Here is an 11196-nt window from a genome sequence, read left to right on the forward strand (position 1 = left end):
AGACGGGAAACAATATAACCCATGCCAGAAGGTACACTGGAAACACAGACAAAGAAAATGTATAAAAATCCATTTTACTCATGAAACATGTTCACTAAATTGAACTTTCTGCATTACTGTAAATAATAGACACATACAGTAAGTAACATGATAATTATACACTGAGTGACCTTTTCATTAGGTACACCAGTACAACTGTTCTGTCATGGAGTCGAGTTAAATGAAGCCCAGAAATATATATATATATCTTAAAGTTTGTGTTGTTTATTGGACTTTATCTATTGAAATGTGGTTTAATTATTCTGCGCTCTCGTGTGCCATAGATCTCTCACAGGAGAACCCGCTGACGTACTACGGCAAGCGAATTGCCTCATTTCCGGGTTCCCTGCAGCTGTCTGAAGGTCACTCTCTCTCGGAACTAGCTCCACTGCTAACACTGATATTTCTCTATATTACTACGGCTCAATCGCCGATCTATAGATAAACATCCCCACATGCCATCCCGTACTCTCTGGTGCTTTAGCGACTCGGTGTTTTTCCATCTGCGTTTCACCGGACGTTTCTGTTTGAGATCACCCTCGTAGGCGAACAGGCTAATATATCACCGATGGCTTCTCTCCATCCCTCTTGCTCCGGGTGTCTCATGTTCACTGACTCCTCTGCCTTCACTGACTCCTCTGCCTCCTTTAACAGTAGTGGCACACGTAACACGTGTAGTGTGTTGGTAGCGATGGAGGCGAGAGGCTCAGCGGCTTAGAACCTCCGTTAGCTGAGGTTAGCCACCCAGCTTAGCCGCCGCTAGCACCTGTTGAGAAGCAAACTCTGGTCCTCGGCCACTCGGTCCTGATAAACACCAGGTTAGCGGAACCAGCGGCAGGCGACATCGAATCCACCTGAAGCTGCTGAGCTAAAGATAAACCTAAATACAGTCGGATCGTAATTCACGTCGGCAGCAGCGACTCCCGGCTTCGCATGTCGGAGGTCACTGAAGTTTATGTGGAGTCCGTGTGTGTGTGTTCCTTTGCAAAAACGTACTTTTCTCTGGACCTCTTCCTAACACGACAGGTGATGACATGTTTAGCCGCTGGCTGTCGAGGCGCTGTCCTGCAAACGGTTCCGCGCTTTGTAGAAAAACGCCCAAAACTTTTTGGGAGGAAACCTGTTCTTGTGAGGTGGGGTACAACTTGGGACGGACTAGTGATGGCGATAAGAAGCTTCAAGGTGCGTCATGTCTTTCTCTGCTGTGTCATCAAGTGGACTAATGTAAAACAGGCAGAGTGATTATAATGACCCCATGGCTTTGGTGTGTGCAGCTTTGAATTGAACGAATGAATGATGTTTGTGATGCCAATACATCAATTATGAACTTATTAATATGGTGTCTGTCTTTATGATACAATGGCGGGGTCAAAAGGGAAAGTGGAAACAAATTGGGCAGAGGGTTGTGATGTGAATGTGTTTGTGTTACCTGGTTTGTGACTGCTTATTTTACTAGGGACAACATTTTTTTTTTTTAAATGACAACCCAGAGTTGGGACCAGGACGCGGAGCTGCAGTGCTACACACTTCTCTGCGCTCCCTCGGGATCAGTCACACAACCACTACCCCATAGAGACTGTGTCTGTCCCCCGTCCAACGAAACTATTTAAATCATACGATGACAGAAGGATAATTCCACACAAAAAAACTAATACAAATTTACACAACCTCTGCAACAACACAACAACGAGAATTAAATGTGGACTCTTAAACATAAGATCACTGTCACCAAAGGCTATTTTAGTAAATGAACTAGTCTCAGATCACAAAGTTGATTTATTGTCCCTCACTGAGACCTGGCTGCATCGTGATGAATATGTCAGCCTAAATGAATCCCCCCCAGTCATATAAATACACACGTTCCCCGAGACTTTGGCCTGAGGAGGTGGAGTTGCTGCTATTTTAAACTCCAGTCTAACCTACAACTCATTTGAAAGTCTTGTTCTTAGTCTTCCACATCCATCAAAGGAATCACAACAGCCAATCATATGTGCTCCGGGGGCTTATTTTGAAATTTTAACGGAATTCCCTGAGTTTTTCTCAAGCCAAGTCCTAAAGACAGATACAGTAATTATTGTCGGTGACTTTAATATTCATGTTGACAGTAATAATGCAATTGGTTTCAGTCAGTGTGTATGTAGTAGGGGTATATTGTTGTTGCGCTATATTGACGCCACTTCCGGGGTATAGTGTGTGCGTGTCTTCTTGTGGGGTGGGATGGCGAGGAGTTAGCGTCAGAGTTAGAGCGAGCGGTTTTTGAAAGTGCTAAAAATCGCTCCCTCGGGAAAGGTACCCACGTTCTTTGCTCTCCCCACTTTTGTTGGTTAAATGTTGTAAATGGTATAATAAGTGACTATAGATATTATGCAACGTTGGATAAGGAGGTGTGTCGTGACATGTCTGCTGCGAAGCTGCGGTGCACATGTATCATTAACCCACTGATGACTGTTTTTGTAGGGATATGCATATTTGTACAGGCGCTGAGCATGCAGCACACGCCTGACGAGCACTGTTTTGTGTTTTCCACCATTGCAATAAATAAAGAAATAAATCATTCGTGAAAAGTATTTCTTGGAAGAATGTCCTCATTGTTAACCACAGAGTGGAAGACACTACATGCGCACCAACCTACTCATTGTTGTAACCACACACTTAACTTTGTACTATCATACGGTGTCAGAACTGAACATCTAATAGGCCCTCCACAAAGCAAGAGCTGCCGACTACTCCACATTAATAGAGGAAACTAAAAACAACCCCAGGTTTCTCTTCAGCACTGTAGCCAGGCTGACAGAGAGTCACACCTCCACCGAACCCAGTATTCCTCGATCCCTGAATAGCAATATCTTTATGACCTCCTTTAATGATAAAATTCTAACTATTAGAAATAAAATCAACCATCTCCTGCACTCAGTTGACACTAATACCCCAGCTACTAAATTCTGCTGTAGTCAATCGGTTAAATCTGTCTTCATTTGATAAAAACTACTCACAGTAAAAATCTTTGACAATGAACCACAGTGAAGAGCAGCAGGAGTGAAATAAAAGTGCATACGAGCAACATTACAAGCCATGTAGGAACCACATTCAGTCAAAGCCATTTTGTCGGCTGAGAATCAATGAACGCCTGCCTTCTAAAAGTCAAATAAAAACAAATAATCACACTTACTACTTGGCCGAGGACAGACAGAGTGATCTGTTGGGTGGGTCATTGTTGTCACAATGAGCTACAGCACTACACAGACATTTGAAACCTATGACAATAGGAAAGTGGGCTGATCAAGTAAATGGGTGGTACCATAAGACTACATTTTACCCAGAAATGCAGCTTCCATCCACAGCACTTGCACTGTAGCTATGCATGTTTCATAATCTGTGAAAAACAGGAAGAAAAGGAGACAACCAGTTCACCCTGTGTGCACTGAAAAAGCGGCAACACACCACTCCTTATCTTCTGCTTTGTCTTGGCCCACTTTATTTAAATTTCTTTCAGTTGTTTGCTCAGCATGATCGTATTCTCCGTATTTGTCTAGACGTGGTTGCATTTGCTGAATGAGAATCAGTGGAGGGAAGTGAAACATGTGGTCCCGTGAATTACCTTCGTCGTTATGCGCAAAGACGGTAACCGATAAAGAGGAGCAGATGAGCCACGTTCAAATAATCAGTCTCACTTCCTCCTGTTAATTCAACAGACTGTTTCATTTGAATCTTTGGTTAGAGGTTTTGTAATTATGTCACGTTCCAGATCTCAGGGGATTACCGTGCTGCCAGGCAGGGGTATAACCAGGATTATAAGAAATACTGAGGTCAAATAAAAACAATTATAAATCATAAAAAAGAAGAAAAATGAAGTAGAGCAAAAAAAAGAATTATTCTTATTTTTACAACAGTACACACAAAACAGGATTGTTATACTTGACATATAGAAAAGGTATTTAACTCCTACCCAGTTTGGATTTCTAACATAGATTTTGACTATTTGAGCAGAAAAGCCCCAAAAGACCAGAATCAGGAAACATTACAGAGGTTCAGAAACAGCAGCCATTTTATCCTGGGTCATTTTTGGAGCTTGTTCAGAAAAGAAAGTACACCGGTTTTTCTTATAGAGATGGATTTCTCTGAAGTGCCTGCAGTTAAATGTTATATTTAGAAAAAGGTGGAGAGCGGGTGGAGCTTGTTTCTTTTTGAGTCACCGTGGTATCTACAGCTGGTGAATGATTCTACAAATACCTTGTTTTACTGTAAATTGATGTGAAGCAACGTAAACCAAAAACCTTCGTGGTTAAACTGAAACAGAAATGCCAGGAAAAATGATCGTTTATTCGTCTCACAATGGGGGAAATCTGACGTGTTTCAGCAGCAAAGGGGGGTTGTAAAAAAAAGAAAAGAAGCATCAGTAAAACATGTAATATAAACATAAGGAAATATACAAAAATAGGATCAATATTCATAGGACAAAATATAAATTGAACTAGTATAATAAATATTAAATATTAAATTAGGATCAATATAAATACTCAGGAAGATAAACAATATAAACATGAGGATAATATAAAACACAGGAACAACAATTATGATTTATAACAATAACTAATGCATACAATCATTAATAATGAATATGAATGAGGATTATAGGGGAGGGGCTTTAACTGTGTGTACCCTGGGGTCTTTTCCATCAATGGTACAGTATATCATCTGGATATATTGTAAAGTGTAACTAACCACTGCGTTAAGGCCATGACATTATATTATAGGTTAGCTGCTATTGTGATCACCAGTATTTTAATGGTCGAAACCCCAATCTTCCCCTAATTAAAGCTGCCTCGGTCCCACAGTCACATGTCATCCTCCTGTTTATCAGACGCGTGCTGCTCCAACTGGTTCTACCTTTTCCCATTGGTGCGTGTGCTTCCCCTTTGTAACCTCCAGTCAGTCACGCCTGATTCAGTGGAACAGCTAGAAGGAGGCGTGGAGCGGCTATAAAGAAACAGAACTATGTCAACTCGTGTTCAGACCTGACGGAGCTGCTTTCCTCTCCACAGCAAGGTAGGAGCTTGGAGTTATCCACATTTATTCACAGTATTTTAAAGTATTGTAGTCAGGAAATCACATATTAATCTTTTCACTCATTGTTTCCAACCAGTCAGCAACGTGTCTGCACTCTGGATTATTCTAGATTACAGCATTTCAGGAGGTTGTTATCAAAGTAAAATATAGGCTACGTGCTAATGAGTCTTTCATATGTCCACTGGTTATTACACTTTCATATTTTAGTCCTTTGTGAGTATTAGTTGTTGTAAAGTTGCACTCTTACACACTAGGACTGTTAGTTCTCGTGCTATTAGCCAATGAAATGTAAACAGCACAGTATTTTCTCTAAAGATCCTAAATTACAAGTTTCCAGCTTCATATTTCAGCAGAGCAAAGGAATGTTTTCTTTAGGCCAGTGGATTTACCTGTTAGTCCTGTTATACAACACACAGCTCCGAGTATGGGTGTGTGTGTGTGACTGCAGAATGCTGACTGGAGGTCAATCTTCTGTCAAAATTCCTAAAAACAATAAACAGGCCTGTTTAGATCAATGCACAGGAGCTGTTATTTAGTCAACAGGCTCAGATAAGGTTGATTTGTGAGCTCCACCACTGAGGTGAGCAGCCACTGGCATGTTCTATTCATTCACTTCAGGATTCAGGATATCCTGGTTCCACACTCTCATCACCTCCCATCTTCGATTTTGTTCACATTTTGATCCGCATGTTTGGCAGCGAGGCATCTCAGATTATCAGATGACAATCCCTACCTGAGAATCCTTGCTTCTATTTGTTTGAACATATTTGCTCTTTATTTCCGCCAGACGCTCGACGGAGACGCTCGCGCTGAAAAGAATCCTTGATGAAAGACATGACTTGTAAATTCCGCACAGTGGCTTTGTGGTTAAAGAGCAGTTTGGTGAATGAGTTAGTTACATAACGTGGAGTGAAACAAGTACTCTAAAAGGGGCTTGGGTAAAGTACTTGTGTAAATGTACTTAGTTACTTTAGATGAGGTTGTGAGAGGTTTTAGTGGCTTAAGAATAACCTTGTGCTTAAATATACTGAAACACTCTGCTAGTTAGAATTTAACTTAATGAATAGCCTCCCTTGTTTAACAGCCGTTTACCCAGAGTTTGAGTCATAGTCGAAAACTCAAGGTGACTAAGAGGAAAGTTTCGTTAATCTCGTTAGTCTCCCCCCCACACACACACACACACACACACCGATCGGCCCGATCATAGTTGATGGAAGCCGACTTTTTCGTGACTCGCTCCTAACCTCTATCGTCTCTGCTTCAGTGATCCCAATGAAATGATTTGTCGTGTTTATTACAGTCCTGCGAGGGCCCAGTCAAAGTTGTCAGGGCCCCGACAACTTTATTAATTGATGGCTATCGGGCCATGAAGAGGATTTCAACAAATACCATTAAAAAAATGGTCTCAGAAACCAGTTACCAACTATACCTTTAACATTTTGTGCCTGGTGGTGTCACAGCAAGAATGTTTCCAGCTCAGTTTGGTCTTTCTGTGGAGTTTGCGTGTTCTCCCCGTGTCTGTGTTTTCTCCAGGAACTCTGGCTTCCCCATAGTCCACAGAGATGCAGATTGTAGTTTTGTACCCCACCTCTCGGCCAATATCAGCTACAATCGGCTGGATACGCTTATGAGCTACATAGATAATGGATGGATGCGTAGAAAAATTGCAAAAAGCAAAAAATTGGTAAAAACTATGGTTGTCGCCATTTTCGGCAGAAACTATATGTGGTTTTGTGCTTTTTTGTCTATATGTATATATATACTGTATATATAGTCTGGGCTTCAACATGAATGTCAAAATGGCCTCCCTCTCACTCTCCAGCCTTCACGACGTCCCCTAGATGGCGTACTCCACCAGCACGCTCGCACAGGGCTGTTTCGGGAAGGTCTACAAACAGAAGTACAACGACACCTGGGCCGCGATAAAGAAGGTCCCCCAGCAACTCATCAACAGGAAGGACCTGGAGAGAGAGTGCGATGTGTACAAGTACGTAGCAACGTAGAGTTTCAGGATCTACAGGTGATATCTGTAAAAAAAACGTGCAGGAGATTTATCTACTCCCAAAGGATCCAGGTCATTTTGATTCATTTATTTTCATTTGTCCATTTCTTTTTGACATGTGTTACCGCTGATCTGCAGCAAGTTGAATCATCCCAACATAGTGAAGCTTCTGGGAAACATCAATCTGAAAGACGGGAAATGGGTCATTCCTCTGGAGTTCATCTTCGGAGAGGACCTGGAGACGACCATCTTCAAAGCTTCCAAGTCTAAAATACAGGTAGGACAAGATATGATGTGACACCAACACTTGGTGCAAGATGAAATTAAGGGCTGGAGTTAAAGATAGTAATAATAATGAAACTTTGAATTTCCTGCTAATCCAGCTAAACTTGATCTGAAATTCTCATCTCCACAGTTGACTCCATCTAATCGAGGAACTATTATTATTGGCATGTGTGAGGGGCTGCAGCACCTCCACTCCAAAGATATTGTCCATCAAGACCTCAAGCCTGAAAACGTAATGGTGAGTGGAGAGGGCGCCGCACTGTGCTGAACTGCTCGGGTCAGATATGAGCTGCAGCTCCAAGAAAACTCAATAGAAGAAAAAAATATATAAATGCTATAATTAGTAAATGGCTTATGCTAGTTTTATTGCCTGGATTTCTAATAATATTGGGATAATGCAATCAGAAAGATAAAACAAAAATAATCGTCAATGACAAGTTCATATACCTCAGGAATATTCAGCAAGTTTCACCAGTTTCTGTCGCTGAGAAAAATATTTTTTTTGTGGTAAAGATCGTTTCTCTATTTGCTTGCGTGTCAGTTTTCATACATTTTAGCCATGTTAGCACATAGACTGTCAATAAAGACGGACGACACCTCCCATCTCCTCCCACTATCCAGAACTTTAGCCTATTTAGAAACTATTTCTCACAAACTAAACATTTGTCCTCCAGGTAGAACATGACACCAACCGAGCGGTGATCATCGACCTGGGACTCGCCAAGTTCTTCCGACGTGGCCTCAACTCTGCCATTGACATGGGCAACGAGGCCTACTCGGCCCCTGAGGTGCTGCAGAAGGGCAGCCAGCGGGACCAGCGCTCAGACGTGTGGGCCATGGGTAAGATCATCACCGAGCTCTGCGCCCGGATTCGGCTGTACACACCCTCCGTCTGCCCCGCCAAGATCAAGGATACCCTGCACGATCAGCCATACTGCCACGCTGTGTGCAGGATGGTGGAGCCCGACCCTTCTCTGAGGGCCTCCATGGGGGGGGTCATCAGTGAAATACGAAGGGCCGGGGGTGCAGGAACCGTCACCAACGCACCTACACAACAAGACCACCTCAAGCCACCTTCAGCCAATGTTAATGCCAGAAACCGGTCTCCGTCCCCCAGGAACAGGGATCCATCTCCCCAGAGAAGAGATCCATCGCCATTTAAAAGAGATCCATCGCCATTTAAAAGAGATCCATCGCCCTTCCACAGGGATCCTTCCCCATTAAACAGAGCCCCATCGCCATTCAACAGGGATCCTTCCCCATTAAACAGAGCCCCATTGCCATTCAACAGGGATCCTTCCCCATTAAACAGAGCCCCATCGCCATTCCACAGGGATCCTTCCCCATTAAACAGAGCCCCATCGCCATTCCACAGGGATCCTTCGCCATTTAAACAAGATCCTTCGCCGCTAAAATGGGAGCGATCACCCAGACCAGACCCCACAGCACACCGCCCCTCTCCCCCTGTCCTTCGGAGGACTGAGGACAAAGACAAAAACCAGGCTCTGGTGCCGACAGGAGGGGGCGAACTCACACAGGGCCTCATGAAAATGAGGCTTTACCAGGAGGCCGCCATGGATCTGCCCTGCAACCTGCCCACGACGGGGAGGGTGGTGGTGCGGCGCTTTGAGGAGAAAAACGGGGAGGTGGAAACTTGGGAGCAGAAGGAGGTGGTGACACGTGACGGGAAGATCGTCAAGTTCGACAACGTCAAGTTTAACAGCAATTAGGACAAGAGTTTAGGGATTTGTTAAATGTCGTCACAAAGCAATTGAACTGGTTTGTTCAGGGTCAGATCCTCTTGGGAGAGTTTGTAAAAACACATTTCCAAAGAGTAAACTGAGAAACTGTAACAAAAACATTCTCCGGGTGTTTAAAGCTGTGATAAGAAGAGATCTTGACAAAGTTGGTTGGTTGAGCCTGAACATGATTTTCGGAATTTGACTGAGCTGCTCATTTTCTTGCCAAGATAGAAATGTCCGCAGGGGTGAGCAACCATTTTGTGACACTTTACCATGACCGCTTGACACTGTGAACACTAAATTTGTATAAATAAATCAGAAAATTCTGTTTCAGTTGCAGAGATGTTTTAGTTTTGTTCAGTATCGTTTTTTTATTGGTTTGTAGCTGTTTCTCTAATCTTAAAATCTGAGCATCATTTGAATTAATTGGTTCGTACAGAGGAATATTCAAAATTGGATCTCTTGCTTTTTTTCACAGCAGAAGAACTCTGGTCAGGATCATTTGTCTTAGATTCATCTCGTTTCCTTATTCCTAAAGAAGGGGTTGGCAGAAAAGTTTTAGATCTGTAGTCATCTTCAAATTGTCACGATACAAAAGAAAGACGATTGTGAGCAGCAGACTTTTCCTCAGGGCTCTGGTCCATTCCTGAGTCGAGGATGGTTCAGACTCCAGACAAGAACACATGTCGATGGCTGGAAGATGAAACGAGTGGAGTTTATTTGTGTAAATTTATGTTTGTAAAGCGCCAAATCACAACTTGCATTATCTCAAAGCACTTTCAGGTCGGGACCATATGATATTATAGAGAAACCCAACAGAGAGAAAGAAAACTCCATCATTAACAGGAAGAAACTTCTTGCAAAGCCAAACTCAATATGATCGAACATCAGCATCGCTCGGTGAAGGGTAATAACTCAACAGATTTCAATTACATTTGGTGGGAAGTGGGATCAAGGACCGAGGACATGGGTTTCTGGCATCTGAGCTGAATCTGGATGAAATATCACCGTGATGAGGCTACTGGTAAAACCTGTAATTGCTGAACTGTTGAGGTGCAGAATCAGAAAAGGAGACAGAAACAGAAAATGCACCAACCAATTCTGAGAAACCATGTAAAAATCTGCCATTGTGTATCCATCAAAATAAAATCCAAGCTTTGTACAATTTGCATTTTAGATCTTATAGCATGTTTCAATCAGAGCCTCTGAAATGAGGTGGTGACGATTCTGTGGCAGATAAATATAACGTTAATTTACCAGGGGAAACCGAAAAGGACGTTTTTAGCTTGATAATGTAAAAACAGAAATATGCAAGTAGGGCTGCAATGTAAAACAATTTTTATTATCAATTAACCAGCTGAAATAGTTTGAAACCATGGAAAACAGAAAAAAATGCCAGTTGCAATATTGTCAAAGAAGAAAATCACTTAACTCAAGTCTACAATGACACATTGAATTCACTACAACATGAGACAGGCACTCGTGTGGTAAAATTGCTAATCTTTGTTGCCTCATTCAAGATTCACAGTGTAATAAAATCACTTCACGTTTCCTCCTCCTCCTCCAAAACAGTGACACAATCTCATGCTTCTGCTCATGTGGTTTTTATGATCAAGTCTAGCTCAGCTTATCTGAGACTCCACACATGGAGGAAGTCGGCCTTGTGGTTTCCTTGGCAGAGTTCAGTCGACGTGCGTGTCTTCTAGGCTGCAAGCAGTCGACTGCATGTGAGTGAAGTGCAATGCTTCAGTGTGGAGAGTTGTATGGTGAATGTAGTGAAGTGGTGAAGATGCATGTTGCAGCAGGTATTCACCTCACCTCACCTCGCCCTCCGCTTCCAAACATGTGGAAACCTGTGGTAACCTTCATGTGTCATAAAAACTGAACAGATGTTTAGTTTGTCCAGTTTGGGCTACTGTAAAGAACATGGCGGCCTCCGTAGAGAGGAGCTGGTGTAAATATAAAGTATTTAAATGTAAAGGGTCTATTCTAGGGTAAGTAAAGCAACAATTCATACAATTTAGATGAAACACGAGTGAAAACATCACTAGGATTATTTTA

At 42.5% G+C, this 11196-nt stretch overlaps 1 protein-coding gene across 3 annotated transcripts; it reads left to right on the forward strand.

Moving 5' to 3' along the window:
- Window positions 1–1082: 1082 nt before the first annotated feature.
- Window positions 1083–9482, forward strand: zmp:0000000881 (dual specificity testis-specific protein kinase 1). 3 transcript variants are annotated; one of them, XM_035164842.2, is made up of 6 exons: window positions 1083–1221; window positions 4969–5085; window positions 6929–7093; window positions 7247–7385; window positions 7524–7631; window positions 8068–9482. In XM_035164842.2, exons 3-6 carry the CDS (start codon window positions 6948–6950, stop codon window positions 9121–9123), a joined length of 1449 nt encoding a protein of 482 aa, XP_035020733.2. In that variant the 5' UTR covers window positions 1083–1221; window positions 4969–5085; window positions 6929–6947; the 3' UTR covers window positions 9124–9482. The 3 variants fall into 3 exon arrangements, with proteins under 3 accessions (XP_035020733.2, XP_035020735.2, XP_035020736.2); XM_035164844.2 differs by having other exon boundaries at window positions 6948–7093; XM_035164845.2 differs by lacking the exon at window positions 4969–5085 and having other exon boundaries at window positions 1086–1221.
- Window positions 9483–11196: the final 1714 nt, after the last annotated feature.

The sequence above is a fragment of the Hippoglossus stenolepis genome, chromosome 8 (genome assembly GCF_022539355.2).
Source record: "Hippoglossus stenolepis isolate QCI-W04-F060 chromosome 8, HSTE1.2, whole genome shotgun sequence".
Classification (NCBI taxonomy): Eukaryota; Metazoa; Chordata; class Actinopteri; order Pleuronectiformes; family Pleuronectidae; genus Hippoglossus; species Hippoglossus stenolepis.